The 22,995-nt window shown below is 36.6% G+C and overlaps 1 protein-coding gene across 3 annotated transcripts in view; it reads right to left on the reverse strand.

Annotated features, from left to right (window-relative positions):
• The window catches only part of DPH5 (diphthamide biosynthesis 5), a 37,548-nt gene extending 18,269 nt beyond the window's left edge, over positions 1 to 19,279 (reverse strand). The window contains exons 1-4 of one of the 3 annotated variants that reach the window (XM_057695411.1): positions 19,056 to 19,279; positions 18,154 to 18,311; positions 11,029 to 11,153; positions 3,390 to 3,498 (exon numbers count right to left, since the gene is read on the reverse strand). In XM_057695411.1, the coding sequence (XP_057551394.1) occupies positions 3,390 to 3,498; positions 11,029 to 11,153; positions 18,154 to 18,288 (369 nt within the window). In that variant the 5' untranslated portion in view covers positions 18,289 to 18,311; positions 19,056 to 19,279. Of the gene's footprint in view, positions 1 to 3,389; positions 3,499 to 11,028; positions 11,154 to 18,153; positions 18,312 to 18,522; positions 18,633 to 19,055 lie in introns of those variants that run through there. The other 2 variants (XM_057750582.1, XM_057696093.1) reach the window with 2 other exon arrangements.
• Positions 19,280 to 22,995: the final 3,716 nt, after the last annotated feature.

Below are 22,995 nucleotides of genomic sequence, written 5' to 3' on the forward strand. Positions count from 1 at the left end.
AAATACTCAATGGTCGATTCGGAACTCTCTATGCTGCTTTAGAAAACAATGAAAACAAAATAGATAGTTCAAAAGGAGCTGCTAAATGATAGTTTAAAAAATTGTACCAATTTTCGGGTTAGGAATTTCATACTACTCCTCTTTAACCTAAGGTAAATATGTTGGAAAGCATATACTGTTGAGGACTGTCACCTTACCCAGAGTAGCACTTCTGTTTAATAACTTGATGGCTGTTTTTTAAGTCATAGGAAAGCTCTTTCACAGAGATGACAGAATGCCTTTCGAAAGTGATGCCCACTTCCCTTTTAGAAAATTGAGCAAGAGAGCATGGCGAGGCAACCTGTTAATATTTGACATTTAGCAAGCATATTTCTGGGAACTAAAGTCTGCTTTTCCAATTCTGCCATACCAAAAGAATGACAGTACAGTTTTCAACTTTCTAAGAAATTTTTTATCTGTTTGGGTTGGTGGTTCTCAAAGTGTGGTGCCTGTACCAGCAGCTTCAGCATCACCTGAGAATTTGTTAGAAATGCAAATTCTCAGAGCCCTACCCCAGATATATACTATACCAGAAAATCTGAAAGGAAGGCCCAGCAAACTCTTTAATAATCCCTTTAGGTGATTCTAATGAACACTAAAGTCTGAGAACCACTGGTATAGGTTATTGTCTTTTCCATAAATGCTAGCCCAAATAGCACAGAGAAAAAGACTAGCTACTATAAGGAAGGGGACTTTGCCAAAATGTTTGCATTATGCAGGATATCCATATACATTTTTTAAAAAATTTAAGTGTGCCATGCATAAGATTATTTTTTAATGTCTTTTATCTTAGAAAACTAAACAAAGGAATCAACAATTACCTCCTTCTCCTGGGATATGAATACCTTGCGTGGTACAAGAATTACACTTTCATAGAGATTTCATAAATACAAAAGACAGAAAGTATAAAGGTACTTCCTGTTTTTCACACTAGTAGTAAGTCATATCATACCCAGATTAGAGAACAGAACCAAGATGGGGAAACAATACTTTCTGGCTGTTTAGAGAAATCCAATATAAAACCAAGAGAAAGCTAAATTTAAAATAATAATAATATGTAAATCTGGATATGATCTTGGGGGCTTATATGTATGGAGACTGTCAATTCTCATGGTAAATTCCCTCTCAAATACCGTCATCCATTTTAACATGAGAACAATAACACTGTACTTCTTTATCAGTGTAGAGGATCAGAGAGGCACAGGGTCACCCTAATCTAGCTTTAGCCAGTCTGGATAACAGATTCACGTAATAAAGACAAAGATCTTTTAACAATTTTATGCTTAAAAAGCAAAAAACTGTAAATAATAATTATCACAAGATAATTTAGAGCAAAATACAATGGAAAGGGTCTAACTAACCTTCTTTACTAGAAATAAAAATAAAACCAATATGAAAAAATATATACAGTCCCTTATATATAGTCCATTAGCTTAAGATTTATACATTTTTGTCTATCACATGATAATTTATTCCTCTCTTTTTTCTTTTCTCCTGGCAATCGTTCTTAAATGATTAAAAGGTAGCATTGTCTACAGGAAAGAATACTGGACTGAGAATCACCTAAGAATCTGAGAGGCAAGAATTCAATTTATTCCAACAAAGAAATGTTCAAAAAACATTTTAAGTGTAAAAAAAGACTTGAATTGGCAAGGTTTTTTTAAGTATTCATTTTATTAGAAGACAAAACAGACAGCAAAGTTCTTTGCTAGTTTAGATGTAGTTATAACCAGAGCAAATAATGAATACTGAAAAGTGAATCATTTATACTTTTTCTCTGGTTCTTCAGAACCAAAGGCAGTATTTCTTGGATGAGTGGCCAGGATTAGTCAATTAAAGTGAGTTACTCTTCCTAGGTAATATAGAAAATATAGGTCCCTCTAAAGCCACAGATACAGCATTGGGTACCAAGGCTAATGTAGCTTCTTGCTGTAAACAGCTATTTTTTTTTAATGGATGAATTAAATAGCATTTTATTGACCCTCAGAATAAGAGAAAAGAAAAAGCTGTGTGTTTTGAGATTTCCCATATATACAACTAGCAACTGAATTCAGAGTCTAGGTGATCCACTGGCTGTGAGTTGTGTCTTTGTGCCTAATAATCAGCAGCTCTTACTCTGTGTGATATCACACATTTAATCTGGGACACCTAACTACTGTGTAGAAAATTAAAAACTGCATTTATCAGAATAATCACGCCAGTACTTCATAACTGACAGCAGCTTTTAACCACGGGCTTCACTAAATCATAGAAGTATTAATTAAATTTTATGGAATTATAGTTCCTTTAAAATATGTGTACAGAAAGGATCAAACTACCTTTATATTTCCCAAGAGATTGGAAATACATAAATGGTTCCCCCAAAAAGCACTATTTTTTCTTTTTTTTTGATTTTGAGAATATTTGACTTGACTACTTTTCTAATAGACTCTCCACATATACCATCAAAATATTTAAATTTCGTTAAAATGAAATGCCTCTTTTGTATTCACAAAGAGGAAACCAACCAATACAGGCCAACAGTGCTCAGTTCATGCTGTTCCTTACTTTGTAAACAGCAATTTTAAATTATGCATTCCAGGAAGATATATTGGGAAATACCTATTTCACTGATTCTAAGATGCAAATTTTTTTACTATTATAATATATCTGAAATAGGAATGTGTCTTAACAATCAATAAAGTCTTAAAACTACTGTTGGCCATAAGCGGTCACAACGGTCATGGATTCCCTATGTGTGAACAGCAGAACACAAATATCAAACCTGGAAGATGCAGGCCAGCAGCCTAGGAGAAAATATTAAACACAGTTATGGAGTACTCCTTTAACTCCTGTTGCTCTCAAGATTTTGGGGTTAAAAACAACTAACTTTACATATCAGTAATTGCAAAGCTGGCTTAAAAGCCTAATATCACTGGCTTTTAGCTCTTCAATGGATTATTTTCAGAAATGCTACATCACAGCACTCTTGATAGCACAGAAAACAATATTGGGGGGGAAAACATGGGCCTCAGCAATGCAGAGTAAGTCATTTGGAATAATGTAAAAAGGTTTTAGGAACACTTAACCAATTTAATTGGGTTTTATTCCTTTTCTATGTACAAGTTGGATATAAAATTAAAATCTTTCTCTAGCTAAATTTCAATAATCTATTTCAATGAGGGGGAAAAAGTCTAAGCTATAGGAAAATTACTATTAAAAATCTAGTATTAAAAAACTTTATACACAGTCATATAAAATAATGTGTTATTTATAATTCATGAGATAAAATCTATGGAAATTTGCAGAAAACTAAAACATTTTTGCTAAATATCATTAAAAAAAAAAAACCTGTTCTTTTCTAGTATTACCTGTAAACCACAGCAGCCTACAGCATTCATTATGGAAGCATTGTGAATAACTCGGTAAGGGATTCCCAGTTTTGTTGCTCTCAGAATAAGATCGCTGTGTGTTGTAGCCCTGTAGTGAGAAAAGATCAAGTTGGATTAAACTAACCAAGGTTGACTTCTTTTTTTTAATAAATTTATTGACTGATTGATTGATTGATTGGCTGAGTTGGGTCTTCTTTGCTGCACGTGGGCTTTCTCCAGTTGTGGCGAGCGGGGGCTATTCTTCATTGTGGTGCATGGGCTCCTCAACTGTCGTGGCTTCTCTTGTTGTGCAGCACGGGCTCTAGGCTCACAGGCTTCAGTAGTTGCAGCACATGGGCTCAATAGTTGTGGCTCACGGGCTCTACAGCACAGGCTCAATAGTTGTGGCTCACGGGCTTAGCTGCTCCATGGCATGTGGTATCCTCCTGAGGCAGGACTCGAACCTGTGTCCCCTGCATTGGCAGGCAGATTCTTAACCACTGCACCACCTAAAGTCCCAAGGCTGGCTTTTTAAGACAGTAAAGCTACATTTCATGAGTTCCAGTCAATCAAAGGGTCAAGGATACTGCTTTCCCGCAAATGTTTCGAGGCACCTGCATGCTTTCATCTGGGCTTTTGGGTAAGAAAAGTGCATTTACACAGGCCCTGTATAATACTGAACTGCACCTTTAACACTCTTAAAGCAGCCTTGGCAGCTACAGAAAAAAGGGAACTTTTAACTTGCTCCTTTCGTCCTGTTAATACCTGCAAAAGACATCTGTGGAATATTACTCAGCAATTGAACTCTTAAGCAGCAATTCTCAAACATTTTGGTGTTAGGGTCCCTTTAACTCTTAAAATGTCTGCTATAAAGTTCCAAATTATGGCACAACCAGACTTACTCCTTGATTTCTGCTCTATTTTGAAAGCTTTGTTTCTGTATAAGGCACACTTTACAGAATATTTTCACAGCCTGTTGAATCAGAGTTCTGACTGATATAATCCTAGTTGGATTTTATCTGTCTAGCAGTCATTTTATTTATAACTGTTTTCAGTCTGGCTACTGTGTAATTAGTATGTGTACCTGTGCGCCTATTCTGTCTGCTGCCTTCCCTTTTTTGGAGCTAGATCTAATGATTATAATTACATAGACTGGGGCAAAGAGAGAATACATGTAAATATAAATATGGATACTGTGAAACTTAACCCCATATCAATTTAGAACTGCATTATTGAAGACCTTTTTCCCTCTTGATGAAAACTCCAGGCCCTGCTGGGGAAAGCAACATTAGCATATTTGAGAAACTACATACAAACAAGCAGAACCTGTCAACTGGTCAATGCATACCAAGTAGGAAGATCAAGGGCTTTCACCCCATGAGGCAGTCAGAAACAGATTAACAAATGCCCACCAGGGAAGTCTGTTTTTAATCACACACATAAAATAAAAACTACTATAAAAATAATCATTAATTTGATTTAAAGTAAGCTTTTAAAAAACAATACAAATGCCAGTCGTAAGTTTTTGATATCACTTTCAACAGAATTTCACTATTTAACACTAAGAAAAGAAAAAACTGGTTACTTGGTGAGTTATTTAAATAGACGAGCAAAAAGAAAAACTGGTTTAAAATTATCCTCTTTTTTTTATCACAAGTTCATTTAAAATGACCAGATGTGGCTGGCATACTATGAGGATTTAATGACCTGGCAATGTGATTTGATTTTGTGAAACTGCTATAAATGTGATTAAATGAGCCTCTGAAATTTCTGCTGTGAAAAATTGTGATAAAATTGGTATTTTATCACCACAATTACCTAGATCATACTGCTTCATAAAGAAAAGAAAAGAAAAACCTAGTATAAACCACAGGCTTAACACCCTCATACCAGGCATTCCTCCCAGTCTGTGGTTCATGAAAATATTTCATTATAGTGACCGGGAAAGTGTACACGTGCGCGAATGTGTGCTGCCATGTGTACAGACAAATTTATTAGTATTTTTAGGCATGTGGCTCTGTCCAAAATCACATATACTTATATATACACAAATATGGTTCTAGATAGAGCCACAAGCCCAGAAATAGTACAAAATGTTTCTTAATAACATACTTGGAATTGCTCTGAAGGCAATTTCAAAAGAGGAGATTCAAGAATGTTGTGATCAACGGAAGCAATAAAATGAAGTACATAAAGGTGATCAATTTGAATGTATAAGGCTTAGGATGTTGACTTAAAATTTTATTTTATAATAACATTAATTTGCAGAATGGAAGCAATCGACCCACATTAAGAAACATAAGAGACAGGTGAATAAAGGTATATTTGTGTGTGTGTGTGTGTTGTATGCCATAAGCATATTACAGAGCATATTAAAATACAAAATGAGGGCTTCCCTGGTGTCACAGTGGTTTGGAATTTGCCTGCCAATGCAGGGGACTCGGGTTCAGTCCTTGGGCCCGGAAGATTCCACATGCCGAGGAGCCACAACTACTGAGTCCACGTGCCACAACTACTGCAGCCTGTGAGCCTAAAGCCTGTGCTCTGCAGCAAGAGAAGCCACCTCAATGAGAAGTCCGTGCACCACAGCAAAGAATAGCCTCCCCTCACTGCAACTAGAGAAAGCCTTTGCGCAGCAACAAAGACCCAGTGCAGCCAATAAATAAATTAATTTTTAAAAAATGAAATAAAAACAGAACCATCTTTAGAAAGAATTTGTTTAATGATGACCCTGTTCAACTCTCTTTATGGGGATAGAAAGCTTAATACTGTCATCTCTCACATGACTGAGTCAGATCTACTCATGTAGTATATTTTTAGTCATTTACATTCTTTATGTGATTAACTTTCACATTCCTTTAATAACCTAGCTAAAAGGGCAAAGATGAGAACTACACCAACTGACTTAACTGACTTTGAATCACCTTCTTCATGAATTTAAGATTGCTGGAGATGGATGGTGCTAATGGATGCACAGCAATGTGAAGGTTCTCAATGCCACTGAACTGCACACTCAAAAATGGTTAAAATGATACATTTTATAAATGTTTCAATATTTTTAAAATATTAGAATTTTAAAATAGAAATTTTTTAAAAATTAGAAAAAAGAATTCAGGATTAAATAGTTTTCCCTTTTTGAAATTTTTATTCAAATTAGTGGAAAGAGGCTTAAAATTAAAGTACATTTTTTTGGTCATACATAAGGAAGAATTTGTTGCATTCTGTATTCCCTTCCTGGTTTACCCACTTAATTAATTCAAATTCTAATTCTTCAAGGCCCAATTAAAATTTACACATTCCTTACCGCCCTGTCTCCAACTACTATATCCCAACAGTAATCCAGTGGGTAAATGGAAAATAACTACAGTACAGTAAATATTACATAAATTTGAATACAAGGTCATATATGATTAGTCACTGATGTAGGGAAAATTATTGGCTAGAAGTTAAAAAAAAAAAAAAAGCAAAGCACTTACTCCTGAATAAAATAAGGGAAGATTCACAGAATAGGTGACATCTAAGCTGGGTCTTAATGAATCTACTATTTCACTAAATAGAAACTGGGAAGAACAGTCTGTTTAAAGGAAAAAGCACGAGCAAAGACATGGAGAAAGAACACTGCAAAACATTTACAAAATGGTGAAGTTATACAATATAGCTCTACTGTAGTCAAAAAGAAGAGTAGCCAAAGGAAAAGTGAGATAAACTGTTAAAAGATTTAAGGCCATGAAGTCACTGAAGAATTCTGAGTAGCACTGCAGCACTTTCTCTGGGCCTCAGTTTTTTCGTTTACATTGAAGTTTCCCTTCAAACTGTAGTTTCACCCCAGTCCACCCCCAACCTACCCACAATCTTCAATTATTAAACCAGACCTTGCTCAGGCGCCTCCATAAAGCCTTTAAATTTACACACACTTTTCTATCCTCATCTTCTACTCAACCTTTCAGTCGTAATATCAAAGCTGACCGCTCTTTCTTTCCTAAAACATTCTCTTTTCTTGACTTCTGTGACAGCACAACTCTCAGTTTTCTTCCTCCTCTGCTCTTGAGAGACCATGAAATGCCAGTTTCCTACGGATTGATCTATCCTAGGTCTTCTGTTCTTGCTCCTGTTCTTTTCTAAAGTGATTCCATCAGTTCCCCAAGTTTTAAATACCATCTAGATATTGATGACTTCAAAAGTCATATAACCAAGATAAATCCTCCCTTGAACTCCAGTAGCAGATATCAAATTGTCTATATGACATCCAAAGCTTAAAACATTTCCAGAACCAATTCTTGATTCCGCCAGCCCTTTGCCCTGCTGGTTTTCATCATTTCAAGAAATGGCATCATTGGACTTCTTTGGTTGCTCAGTGGTTAGGAATCCGCCTGACAATGCAGAGGACATGGGTTCAATCCCTGATCCAGGAAGATCCCACATGCCATGGAGCAACTAAGGCCGCGAGCCACGACCATTGAGCCCGCATACCTAGAGCCTGTGCTCTGCGGCAAGAGAAGCCACCACAATGAGAAGCCCATGCATAGCAACAAAGACCCAACACAGCCAATGAATAAATAAATGTATTTATTTAAAAGGAAGGAAGGAAGGAAGGAAGGAAGGAAGGAAGGAAGGAAGGAAGGAAGAAAGAAAGAAAGAAAGAAAGAAAGAAAGAAAGAAAGAAAGAAAGAAAGAAAGAAAAGGCATCATCAACTACTCAGTTACTAAAGCCAGAATCCTTGAAGACTTACTTCTTTCCTTTTCCTCATCTACTATATACATCTGACCATTTTTTCCTTCTAAATGTTTTCCAGTCTGTCTTTTTCTCTTTTCCACCAGAGCCACCCTTGCCTCCCTAAAATTCACTCACCCAAGGATTTACAGTGATTGTTTAAGAATGTCAAAGAGACTGTGATTATTTGCTGCTTATAATCCTCTAAAAGTTTACCACTGTACTTCAAACAAAATCCCTACAGAATACCCCAAGGCCTTACATGTCTGGATCCCACCTACCTCTTTAACTCCTTCTCAGGTCCCTTTTTCCTTCATTCACTGTGCTCCAACCACTCTGGCCCTTCAGTTCCTTGAATACACTCTTGCTGTTCCCTCTGCTTAGAACATTCTTCCCTTCTCCTTTCCCTTTTCCTGTTTAGATATCTTCTTGAATATCACTTCCACAAGAAGGATTTTCCACAAGACCCTGCATAAATAAGTCTGTTCCTATTAGTCCCTAGTTTTTTTCCTTTACAGATTTATTGATTTTTTAAATTTATTATTTTTTCTTCAACTGCTGTCAGCCTCCCTTACTAAACTGCAAACCCCAGGTCTTATCATCTATGTATCCAGCATGTAGGAATGCCTGTCATGAGATATGTGTTCAAAAGATATTTGCTGAATGGATGTCAGCCCGGATATGCCTGGTCTTCCTTTGTCATGACCTCAGGCAAAATATTAACAATTCTTTCAATTAATATGTAACTGATGTCTACTATAAGCCAAGTATTGTGAAGGAAACTAGGGAGATAAAAGTGTGAAGGACAGCCTTCAAATCTGAAGAGTAAATATACATTTAAAAAATACTTTGTGGGCTTCCTAGGGGGTGCAGTGGTTGGGAATCTGCCTGCCAATGCAGGAGACACGGGTTCAATCCCTGTCCCAGGAAGATCCCATACGCCACGGAGCAAATAAGCCCGTATGCCACAACTATTCAGCCTGTGCTTTAGAGCCCGTGAACCACAACTACTGAGCCTGTGTGCCACAACTACTGAAGCCCACGCGCCTAGAGCCTGTGCTCCACAACAAGAGAAGCCACGGCAATGAGGAGCCCACGCACCACAATGAAGAGTAGTCCCTGCTCGCCGCAAGTAGAGAAAGCCCACATGCAGCAACGAAGACCCAACACAGCCAATAAATAAATAAATAAATAAATACTTTGTGAGGTAATACATGAAAACTAATATGAGTAATATGTCAGCAGTTAGGAAGAGATATAACTTCTGGTTGGGGTAATTAGGAACTATATTACAGAGAATGTGATGTTTGAGTTGGGCTTTGAAAAATGAGTAGGCTTCTGATAGTCAGAAATAGGGCAAAGGGCATTACAGATGAGGGAAACAGTTTGAACAAATGTGTGATGGTGAGAAAGCATGATGATCAGGGAAGGGCAAACTGGCTGGCTGAGTGTTGGGTTTCCGTACAAGACTGGCAGGACACCAGTAGAAGAGCAGGCTGGACAGTATTCTTTGTGTCTGGCCAATGATGGAACTAATAATAGTCTAATTTTGAGCCTGGGTAAGATTTTAAAATTGTGGATTTACAAACATGAATTTGATCACAGCATAGGTAATGAGTTAAGAGTCTACACCTGGACCAGGTAAAAGGCTACTATATTAAATTAGTATAAATAAGAGCTTGGATAAGGTAGAATAGCTGCCTGAGAGGAAAGGAATGAAAGGATATGAAAAACTTGGTAAAACGAAAGTCAATAGCAGTGCTTCTCAAACTGTAGTGAAAGGCCAATATTTTTTTAAGTTTTAAATTGTCATGGAACATTAGTTTCGTAAAATGCAAAAAAATTAACTATTCGAAAAATAAAATATAAAATAATACAAAATACAACCTCCAAATTTTTATTATTAGTTTCAGCAGAGATAAAAATTATTTTGTAAAATTGCTATAAGAGTTTCTAAATGCTTACTTTCAATTTCTCTAGTTATCTCATCATGAACTAGTAGGTTTGTGGGCTGGCAACAGTCTGCAAATCTCACTTCAAGTAGCATCAGGTTACTGGACTTTGTCAGTGAATGGGTACAATTTGCAACCAAGTATAATAAAGATACATAATCTCTGGCACTCAAATTGATACAAATTACTTTCTTTTTGACAGACACATGCACATGTAATTCCATTGTTTTGAAAAATATCCTTGGTGGTGGGTTCATAGTGATTTAATTGTCCTTATCTTCCTTAAATCTGTGACAAATCTTGGCTCACCAGCTGGAGAAAAAGAACTGTTCTGTTTGGCTTGACATTAGAGATTGATGATGCTTGACTAGACAAGTATAAGCCCATCTTTTTATTAATGGGGAAGAATAGAGCTCTCAGTGGATATAAGATATTGAAATCTGAGGCTTGATAAATGATAAATTCAAGGTAACTAAAGTGAAAACAGTACTGCTAAATAGCAGATGATTAAAAAATAAACAAAAAGCCTAGAACAAAGCAAGCAGGAGATACTTGCACTTACCTGCAAAATAAATGGCAGGTATGACTCTCGATAGTGCAATATACTAATTTAATAATGATATACTAGTTTAGGCTATTTGACGCCCTAAGTGACTTTCTAAAAAAACAGCAGAAGCAACGACAAACTTTAGAGTTGACATGTGATAACCAATGTGAGTGATACATAATGACTGTAAAGTAAATTTTGCCAAGTAAATTTGCCAAGTAAATTTTCTTCATTAACCTCAAAGCCAAGTAAATTTTCTTCATTAACCTCAAAGATAATGAAAGTTTAAACTACAAAATTTTAGACAGAGCCTAGGTAAACAGAGTTCCTTATCAGGACCTGGAAGATAAAGTTTTCAATGTAATAAAATAATTCTTAATGATTACAAAAGTAAATAAATTGAAACTCAAAATATCTTCTTTGACTTACCCAAATGGGTCACCAACTACAAGAAATGCAACATCACTGATATCAGCATCCTTTAAAATATTATCTGCTTCCTGTTCCACTTCTTCTCTATCAGCGAGAATCAATTTTCTTCCATAAAACTCTTCCTATAGATTTAAGTCCAATATAAAAATGAGACAGCAGGTGACCACTTCAACACACACCCACAATCTCTCTCATACAAACTCACACACATAAAAAACCTTTGTCTGGGGCTGGCGCAAACCTTGGCAACCATCCAAACACAGATCATTGACCACAACTCATCAATGAGCTAGCACTCTGTATCATGTTGCAATTAAACTCTGTCTTTGGGGCTATCTTAATATCCCAAGAGGAGGCAGACCTAACATCTGAGGCTTTTCGCATTTTAAATTAACCTCTAAATTTGGGTCTAACAGATGAAGCCGAACATTGTAGGATGAATAGAGAACATATATGCGTGAGCCTTACTTCAGAACAACAGTATTACAGAATAAATATATTAAACAATAATTATACGTATACATGGTAGTTGGGTTCTATTAAATTTTTGTTGGAAAATCTATGGGACCTTGACTAAAATAAAAGATAATTTCAATGAGAAACAGTAGAAAATTAAGATTTAGTTGTTTACAGAACCAGCAAATATTCCTACATAATTGCAGGAAAGACGAAAACTGTATTTCCTAGTTCCTGCTAAAAAAGGCAGAGTTGCAGGAGAAAGAAGAGAATTCTAAATATATAGTTAGTCTACATACAAACTTCTTTGTGAACAAACCCCCAGAAGTTCAACTCTAAAGCACAAACCCAGGAGGCTGACCTTAACTGGAACAGCAGCATGGATGTAAGAGTGAGCTAGTGTGCTAGTGGTCATGGGGCAGTAGTTAACAACCTATTATGCAAGATCATGAATCTTATTACTTATGGAGTAATATGTTGAATATAACTCAAATATAGTAAAAGTGAATGCACAGATAAATAATAGTATTTCTTACATGCTGAGAAGTTTATTTTTGTCATAAGGATTGTATCATATGACAAAAGCTATAAGGATTGCTGTAATGGAAGAGTATCTGCTACTCAGTAATATTTCTCTAGCAAATGAGTAAATGAACAAATGATTGAGCAACTGAAGATAAAGGCTACAGTTCCAAATAATTATAGTGACAATTATTTCCTAACACTTAACTAGAATCTGTTTCTCAAATGTGAAAAAAGATCCTTTCCTTTTGTATGCATATCCTCTTAGAGATAATGTTCCAGAAGTTCCCAATGACAATGATGTTTTCATAGATGAAAATGTTTTATTTTCACTTTTATCATAGATTTTTTTCTTATTCATTTTTATACTCCTTTAATTTTGTAAGCCCAGTAAACTTAACAGTTGTGGAGCACTTATATCCACATATGCAAGAGAACACACATATGATTACTGAAAACTGCAAGAAACAATGTTCTTTTCTGAACTTCTAACATTTCTTAAAGATCAAGGAGTCACATGTGTTACTAGCTTAAAGCCAGCAGTAATTCTATCCAACATTTTCACGGAAACATTAAACTTAACAACAGAAAACTCACTCTCTCCTCAAGACTTCTATTATGATCACTCCATATTTATCACTTACCCTAACCCAAGAAATATTTCGTTATCTAATTTAGACACCTGAATATTTACTTTTTTTGAAACATCCTCCCTAAAGAGAAACAAACACTAACACCTCAATGTAATCAAATGTTTGATGCTCTTTAAAAAGAATGCTTAAAAAAGGAAAGAGATTGCTAAAGCAGAAACAGCAATAGATAAATGCTATTAGAATAGATACTGCTATATAGAAATTACTTTTAACTTAACCACTTACTTATGTATTCATTCATTCACTCATTTGAAAAATATTTCCTGTGTATGACCTCCATGCCAAGCTCTATGCATGATGTTGGGAAACTGTGAATGAGACATACATGATCCCTACCTTATGGAGCATAATGTCTAGTGGGGAATTAACTACCACATTATAAGTGCTATAGGAGTATCAAAGCTAGTCAGGGTCAGGAAAGGAAAATTTAAAAAACAAGGAGCACCATTTAACAAATGATTTTAAATTTATACTAATATTGTCCAATGATTGATTAGACAGTTTTTGCACAATCTCAGCCCTAATCTTCTTCATTCGTGAAAATGAAGATAAAACTCAAAACTCATTCTTAGTTTTAAGATGGTAGGTTTTGGATATAGGCAAGAGGATAAAAACTAAAAGGTAAAATTACTTTTGGGTACTTCTGTAAGGATACACAAGAAATTAGTAATGATTGCCTCTAGAAGGAAGAACTGGACAGAAATCTTTTGATGTATACACCTTTTAGTATTTTTTGAGATTCAAACTATTTCACATTTTATCTAGTCAAAAAGTACAAGAGTAGAGGCTCAGAGTAGCAAATGGAAACAAATGCAAGAACAAAATCTCAAAAAGAAAACAAAACCACTAACATTTAAAGTAGCAATGAAAAAATAAGAAGCTTACAAAGGGGACTGAGAAAAATAGAAAAGTAGGAATAAAACCAAGAGAAAGTCATGTCTTGAAAGTCAGTTTCAAGGAATAGTCAACTATGTCAAAAGAAGTAAAACAGACAAGAATTCAAAACTATCCTCTGGAGTTCTGTTACTAAATAATTGTTCAACAAACAGAGAAATATTTCATAGGAATGGAAGTCAGCTTGTAGGAGTCTTGCGACATAAGTGGAAGTGGGGGGACAATAGAACTATACTACTTTCTTAAAAAGCTTTGGAAAAAGGAGAGAGAAATAGAATAATAACTATGGGGAAAAGAGGTTTAAAAGAGGAGAGTTTTCAGAATGGACAATACACTTGATCCTTGAATAACGCCGGGGTTGGGATGCTGACCCTTCACAAAGTCAAAAATCCAAGTATAAACTATAACCAACCCTACATATTCATGATTTCTCCATAGCTGTGGATTCAACCAACCTCGAATAAAGTAGTACTGAAGTATTTACTACTGAAAAAAAAAATCTACATATAAGTGGATCTGTGCTGTTCAAACTCAAGTCATTCAAGGGTCAACTGTATTTGAATACAGTTTCAGGCTGAGAGGACAAAAGGATATTAATATAGACTGAACATACAGAAGAGAGAATAAATGATAGCAGTGAGGTTCTAGAGGAATGGAGAGAAGAGGTTTGAAAGAAAACCCACCTAGATGGCATTAGACTTGAACAGGAAGAGAACCTCATCTTACAAGTCATCTTCTAAGACTGGAGGAAGGACAGATTCAGATTTAGGGTAAGGATAAACAGGAAGTTAAAAAAGGTCATAGCTTATGGCCTCATTTTTCTCAATGCAAAGTTCCTTACTGTCCTCTCCAATCCCTCCAATATCAATCCACAGCAGTTAGATAGGAGGACAAGGAAACAGAGTTGGCTGGTATATCCAGGTGAAATAGGTTAGGAAGAAAAGAGAAGGAACAATGATAAATATAATTAATACTGCTGCACTCTATGTATGAAAGTTAAGAGAGTAAATTCAAAAAGTTCTTGTCACGAGGAAAAAAATAATTTTTCTTTTTCTATTACTTTGTATCTGTATGAGGTGATGAATGTTCACTAAACTTGTAATCATTTCATGAGGTGAGAAAGTCAAATCATTATGTCACTTAAACACTTTAAACTTAAACAGTGCTGTATATCAATTATATTTCAATAAAACTGGAAGGAAAAAAAAAAAGAGGGGAAAGATACACCAGAGGGAAATGAAAGTTATTTCGGTGTTGTCCAAGAACAAATTACAGTAAATATTTGTTTTTCTCCTCCATGCTTTTGCTCACATTTCTTCTTTATCAAGGAATGTTCTTTCTCTTCCCCTTACCAAATCTGATCTATAATAATGTCGCTTGCTCTTCCCTTTATCAAATGTCATCTATAATAACAATATTTTAATAACACATTTACAATGGGCTTACGCTGTGCTCAGGCACTATTCTAAGAACTTACGCATACGAATTCATTTAATCTTTACCAAAATTTATGACAAAAGCATAAATTTTATATATTTTTATTCCTGTATTACAGATAAGAAAAAGAGCAAAGGAAATTTAAATGACTGCCCAAGCTCACAGAACCTTAGCTGACTGCAGGACTTCACAGAACTATAAATGGAGCATAGACAAGGGGAGATTAATGATCTCCTATGCTTTATGCAGGGCAGCTCAGGCCCCAAAGTTAGTCCTTGTTGGCCATGAGCAGCTTCCTCCATTCACCCTGAAGAGCTGTACAAATATTATCATTTTCTATTTGGACCATGATTTAAACAAAAGAAACAAAACAAAAATAAAACAATGGAGATGTGTCATTTTAAAACAGCTCAAATTCCATGTGTTCCATTGTATTCCCTGACCAGCACAGCCTGAAGTGACCTTCTCTCTTACATGTATGCCAATTGTAATTAATAATTAGTAGCTATTTGAGATAGCTTCTACTATTTAATTGGTGAAAGTGTGTTGGCTTAAATAAAATAATCAAGTTCTTGTCAGCAATATAATTTTATAGTTTCTCTCTTCCACTACTGTCATGAATTATTATTTCAATCTTCTAGTGTTATTTACTGGGTAAATGAAGATGAATCATGAACCATTTGAGAACCAAGATCATAGCTTATACCCCGTTGTATAATGTACACAAGTGTGTTATATCAAATAGGTACATAAGATGATAATTTATGCACAGAAAGTGCCTAAAGAAATCCAAGCTGTATATACCAAAACTAAAACTCTTTCCCGGATTCACTGTCTTTAGTTCAATTAACTTTTGAATAATAGAGAATACATAAACAATACTATCCATTTGGCAATTTGAAAATAATAGCTTTCAATGTCAGAACAGATAAATTCTAGATGTCCATTTGTGCCTTTGTTCAAAAAAATTAACTTTGTGTCTCTGTTTAAAAGAATTATTTTGTGTAATTAGTCATAAAAGAAAGCATATATTTGTTACAGAAAATAGAATTTTCCCACCTTTTTTTCACTGTATAATAATTATTTAGTTACTGAGACCAGACTGTACAAGCACATCTTAATTTTTTAAAGTAATTTGTTTAAAAAAGAAAAGGTAGAAATTAAAGGAGGAAAGGAATTGACTGAAGATAAAGTGGTTCTGAAATTGTACTGAGCAATATAAGGCATAATTGTATTTATTTACAGCTTACTTTATTCCAGAAATGATTCATTTAAGGTGGTTGATGTATGCAAAGTTGCTCAGGGAAGGACATGAATTGAGGACCAGAGAGTCTCATGGAGAGCAGACCAATGGAATTTTGTGGCAGGGAGGGATTCAAGATTGACCACTTTACTTGAATTCTAACTTCTCTGTAGGTGTTCTGTGAAGTTACATTTTGTGAAACTATTATCTGTCCTTAAAAGCACAGAGCCACAATATGGTCAAAAGTGGTGGATCTCAACTGAGACTGCTTTGGCTCATATTCTGGCTCTATAACTCACCATCTACATGACCTTGGGCAAGTTTCTCTGTGCCTCTAAAATTGTGAACAGTAATTACAGAGTAATAATCCTGTTCTACATGTAAAGCATTTAAAACAGTGCATAGTAAGAGTTCTAAAAATATTAGCTTATTACTGTTAAGGAATAGAATTCTAGTACCTTAACAAAGTACACATAATTTACCTGTGAGGTTGGGCGCAGCCCTAGATCTTGACCCTATAAGTAGTTACTCCACAAGTATGTTTTGGAAAAAAAAAATAATGCTTAAAAAAAAAATCATAGCAACCAAAAGTAACATTTAGGTAGCACTTAAATTTGCAAAGCACTTTCAAATACATCATCTTAATAACTGATATAATCTTAATAGCCTTCCAACTGGTGATTATCTCCATTTGACAAATGAAGAAACTGAGGTTTAGAGACATTTGGAAATATATGAACAACTCATATTTCTGAACACTTCTGTGTCACACACTATGCTAAAATCCTGTATGGTAGGCACCTGTGTCCTCTTTTTACAAGGTGAGGAACTACAGTTGGGTCACATGTTAACATGTGACAGAGCAAAGACATAAAACCAGGTCCAATTCTATAAAACTATTAATTTGTTATTTGTCTGCATTCTCTAAAAGGATTTTAAGTTCATTCTGATTGTCACTGATCACTAATCAGAGAGGAACATTTCTATTATCTTGAGGTTAGATATTTTGGCTCCATCCTAATAAACTGGAGCCAACAAATCAAAGCTGGTCATTAGACACAACTTTTATTTCAATGCACGGCCAATTCAAGTAGAAGTCCTTCTTTAAGACTTTAAAGTAACTCTGAGAACTTCAGAATTCTCTGGGCTGTGAATCTGAGAGGCCAGAAGACCTGAAATGCTCTAGGTTACCTTTTTCTTTGGAAGACTTGATAGAACCAGACAATCCTAAAATCCTCTCCCTCCTCCTACAACATGTTCATCAATCTTTTCATCTTAATTTACATTCTATTTGAAATTTGACAATGAACCTGAATTTGATCCCTCCTCCAAAATTTACTGAGCCCTTAACCAAAGCCAGCTACATGTATGATACACTCGCAAATTCTACAGTTACTAAGCTCCAGGCTTGCTGAATACATCCGAGTGTATGGGTATAAGCCTTAATGGGAGGTGTCTATTCAAAGGTTAGATCTCTCTGGATATGATAGACGGAAAGGTGATTACCATTCCCTATGGAAATACTTCAAAGAGGGAAGCTTTCAGCTTGGTTCCTGAATACATAACCAACTCATTAAGGCTGTGTCAGCACCTCATTAGCACTCAACTCAGAAAGGATTTCTTGGCTTCTCATGAAATAAGGGATTCTGAAAACTATCCCCCGGAGTGTAAAACAACTTTCCTATTTAATGAAGAAGGCTACACAATTAGACTTGTAAAGTAAGCAAAAGCACGCACTCATTTTCCAAGCCACTTGGTTGGTGTGTAATTTCCATTCTTGTACGCCTCAGATTCTGAATGAGCAGGGTATGTGTTTCAAAGGGTTTGAACCTGAAAAATTCGGTTCGGCTTAGTGTAATAAAAATCAGCTGTTAAGTATCATTCTTCCCAGGAGGCTGGAAAGCCTTAAGCACCTACCAGAACTTCCTTCCCTACAGTCAGGACTGAGGTATAGGCTTCCAGATACACTCGACTGCAGCGTCTTACAACTTCCAGGCCCTTGACTGTGATGTCCTTGGCATCTCCCAGGCCCAAACCGATCATGTAAAGCATTTCAAAGTCCAGGGGGAGGGCGACTGCAGGACAAAATGAATAAGAAAATCAAGTGTCAGCTACGCGGAAGATGCCTAAAATCGAGCGATGAATACGGAGATGAAAACCAAAATAGCACGAGGAGGGACGGCATGTCACAAGGAGGGAAGTTTAAAAACCTTATTTCACGCCTTTTAAATAAGGATTGGAGTGTTTTTAAACAACCCTACCCACTTTCTCTCCTGTTACACAAACCTAGGAGCAATTACCCGCTGAGAGAATCGTAGTTAGGTCCCTGTTTTCCCCAAATTCCTATCTGCCGCGGTTCCCCAGAAGCAGCCGCCCAAGCAGAGCAAGGATCCACGCCGCCCGCTTTGCCTACGGTGCCGCAAAGCGCCGGCGCTTTACGGCACTTTACGACTAGCTGGAAGGGATGGCCGGTGCCGGCACCTGGAAGGGAGGCCCGGTCCCCCGGCAACTAAGAATGAGCAGCAGGCCGCTGCGGTGGGCTGGCGAAAGGTCAGCCGACCGGGGGGCAGTCCGACGGTGCCCTCAGCATGGCCTGTGGCAAGGGACGAGGCCTGCCCGCGATCCCCTAAGTTTTAGCCCCCAGCCTGGGACCGGGTAAGTGCAGGAGCTCTTCGCCCGCGAGGAGAGCCGGCCGCGAGGTTGGGCCGAGGAGCCCCACGCCCTCCCCCTGTCCTCCTGACACACGACGGGGTGGCGGGTGGAAGGGGTTTCCCTAGTCTGCCCCGGGATTGCCCGAGTGCACGCGTTCCCATGCTCGCCTTTTCATTCGGCCCTAGTTTACCCAGCCGCCTCCCTGGTGAGCTGTCAGCTTGGCAGACCCGGTGAGGAGCGTCAGTTCTGATTTCCCAGCGGGGCCGTGAGTTCTCGGAGCGCCCCGAGGGGCGTGGCTGGAGTCGGCGCCGGCCGTCGTCAGCGTCGGGAAGCCCAAGACCCTCCGCTGCCCCGAAAAGTGACCTTTAAGAATGCTCAGCGATTTCAGACCTCAACCCAGTGCTTCCACGGGGGGAATTCTTAAAGGGGTTGGTTAAATGTAGTTCCAGTGTCGGAGTGATTTGACTGAATATGCTTTTCCTAAGGTCACTAATGACCTCACCCAAGCTGGAAAGACAGTTTTCATGCTTATCTCGGTATATAGTGTTGATTATTCAGAATTTTCCTTGTGCTTCTCTGACAACGGCTTATGTCTTTTTTGCTCAACTCTGCTTCCTTTAGCCTAGGCTTATCTTTTCTCCCCGAACTTCATCCACCCTTTGGCCTTCTCGTTCTATACACTGTTAATGGTTGTTCTCTCCATTCTCATTATATCAATCCATTCCTCACACAATAAACAAAAATAAATTCAAAATGTCTCATAGATGCGAGTTGAAAACTTGAAATTGTTTTCCAAAGGAAAATAGAAGAAAAGGTTTGTTACCTTACTTAGGCAAAGATTTCTTAGGTGCAACATCAAAAGCATGCTGCAGAAAAGGAAAAAAGGAAAAAAATGTACTTCAATAAAATAAAAACTGTGGTCTTTAGAAAACACTGAAGCCACACACTGGGAAAAAATATTTGCAAAGCATATATTTGATAAAGGGCTTATATTGAGATTTACAAAGAACTCTCAAAACACAATAATAGGATAAATTAATTTTAAAAATGGAAAGAAAATATGAGCAGACACATCCCGAAGAAGTTACATGAATAGCAAATAAACATTTGAAAAGATGCCAAACATCATTAGACACTGGGAAGATAAAAATTAAAACCACAATGAACTACTACTACACACCTGTTAGAATGACTAAAATCAAGAACAAAAACAAAATCCTATGAATATTCGCTCTCATGATTTCAAATAACTCTATAATGTTTTGCTAACTCAAATTTCAACCTCCCATTCAGACCTCCTCCTCAGCATCTTGTATTTAACTTTCTACTGGAAATCATCTAGATAACCCAGAGGCATGTCAAATCCAACACATCCAAAGCTGAATCCATCAGCTTTCAACTTGGCTTTTCCTTCTGTATTATCCACTTTAATTGGAAGACATTGTTATGTATAGACTCTTATCCAAGCCAGACACCTGGAAGTCACCTCACAGTTTAAGCTGACAATCTGCTGGTCTTTCTCAGTAGAAACCATGCCTACCATCGCAATCTTGAGTCAGGTCCTCATTATGTCACTCTTGCAGCTGGTCACCATGTCTCCCTTACATTCATCCTTATCTCAGGAGCCAGGGAGATCTAGTTAAGATACAATCTGAAAATGTCACTCCCCTTCTACTTCCTTTTCAGGCCAAAAGAAAGTCCAGGCTCCTTTGTGTATCCCACAAGATCATCGGTGATGTGACAACTGCCTACCTCCATAGCTTCATCTGTCTCCACCACATACCATGAACTTTTTCTCTAGCAGTATAGTTCTGTGCCCGCAACATGCTACTCTGTGCCTCTCTGCCTTTAGTCAGGCAGCTACCTCAGCATGGACTACCCTCTCCTGCCTGAATCACTGCTACTCATTCTTTAAATTCAGGAAGCAGTCCCAGAGATCCCGGAGCTAGGTTAGGTTATCTCCTTTTTGTTACAATAGCACTTCATGCATATACTTATTGGTCAGTTTAAGTGTTTTGTAACTGTTTGTGTATCTTCCTTACCAAACTGTAAATTTCATGAAGTCAGGGACTGTATTTTATTTATATTCCCATCTCTAAGGCTTAGCACAGTGTCTGGCACATGGTACATACTCAATAAGTGTTTGTTAAATAAGTCATTATCCACTACTAGCAGAGCAATTTCTTTGAGTTTATGATGTCTTTTTCTGTCTTTATGAAATGCAGGGAGTGATATGTTTTTGATGACTACCAAAAAAATCATTGATGGAATTATCAAACATAAAGATGCCTCACTTATGACACTTCAGAAAGTCATTTATGTTGAAAGGCTTTATATACACATATACTTTATATGCACATTGATTAGTAGGTAAATTTTCCAATGTACCGGTCATTTTTTAACATGTTTTTGTTTTTTGTTTTTTTTTAGAACTTTTATTGAGATATAATTGACATACAATTGTTTTGATTTTCTTTGAGTGATTTCAGGTAGCTTCACAGGGAAAGGACATTGCCAAAAAGAATAATTAGTAATCCAAAGGAAGGTATACTTTATCTTCTTATAGGAAATCTATATTGAAAATGAACTTATTCTGAGTAGGTAAAGAAATATTGTGTTTTTTAGTTACAGAAATAATTTCAGGTTTTACTTTTCAAAATTCAGTCAAAGGAACTTAGTTTGACCTTAGAACTCTTAAACAAACAAACCTTTCTGCCTGCCTTCATTTCTCAATAGCAGTGTGAATTTGGAGGACTTTTCTGGAGGTAGATAGATAAAGTAAAGGTGTTATGGCAATGTTTTTTCCTCCCAACTCAATATAAGCAGCAAAAGCTGGACTCATCTTTTTTTTGCAGTTATTCTGTGTGATTTGGATTCTTCCTTGCCGTTTAAAACAGATTTCAAGTATGATTGCATTTTCCCCAACAATGTATCATTAAAAATTTCAAACATATAGAAAAGTTAAAACAATTTTACAGTAAATGTCCATATAGCCACCTCCAAGGTTCTACAGTTTTAACGTTCTGCTGTATTTTTTTCAGTCATATATTTATGCATCCCCTCAGCCATCAACCCATGTTGTTATTTTGTTGCATTTCCAAGGGAGTTACAGACATAAGTATGGACATATGATTGCATTTTTTGTGAAAGATAAACCCCTCATCTAGGTAACAGGTTAACAAAACATACATACCTAAGCATATAGCTGATTAAATGATATCATTTTTTCATCTAATTTCGACAGGGCCTTGAGAATTTTGCTTTAAAACAGCTTCAAATTAGTTTTTAATCAACACTGTAACATTATTTTGATGATAATGAAAGCAAGTAGAATTTTTATTTCTAATGTTATAACAAATTTGACATTTCATACTTAGCAGAAGAGAGGGGCATGGTTATAGAGAACCATGATTCTAGAAGAAAAAAAGGAGGGGGGAATAAAAGTCTTTTTAGTGTAAAGAATAACAAGGATAAGTAAGCCCAAACACATATGGGCACCTTATCTTTGACAAAGGAGGCACGAGTATACAATGGAAAAAAGACAGCCTCTTCAATAAGTGGTGCTAGGAAAATTGGACAGCAACATGTAAAAGAATGAAATGAGAACACTTCCTAACACCATACACAAAAATAAACTCCAAGTGGATTAAAGACCTACATGTAAGGCCAGACACTATAAAACTCCTAGAGGAAAAACATAGGCAGAACACTCTATGACATCCATCAAAGCAAGATCCTTTTGGACCCACCTCCTAGAATCATGGAAATAAAATCAAGAATAAACGAATGGGACCTCATGAAACTTAAAAGCTTTTGCACAGTGAAAGAAACCATAAACAAGACTAAAAGGCAACCATCAGAATGGGAGAAAATAATTGCCTATGAAACAACGGACAAAGGATTAACCTCCAAAATATACAAGCAGCTCATGCAGCTTCATACCAAAAAAGCAAATAACCCAATCCACAAATGGGCAGAAGCCCTAAATAGACATTTCTCCAAAGAAGACATACAGATGGCCAACAAACACATGAAAAGATGCTCAACATCACTAATCATCAGAGAAATGCAAGTCAAAGCCACAATGAGGTATCACCTCACACCAAT

This window comes from Hippopotamus amphibius, chromosome 1, assembly GCF_030028045.1.
Source record: "Hippopotamus amphibius kiboko isolate mHipAmp2 chromosome 1, mHipAmp2.hap2, whole genome shotgun sequence".
In the NCBI taxonomy this organism is placed as follows: domain Eukaryota; kingdom Metazoa; phylum Chordata; class Mammalia; order Artiodactyla; family Hippopotamidae; genus Hippopotamus; species Hippopotamus amphibius.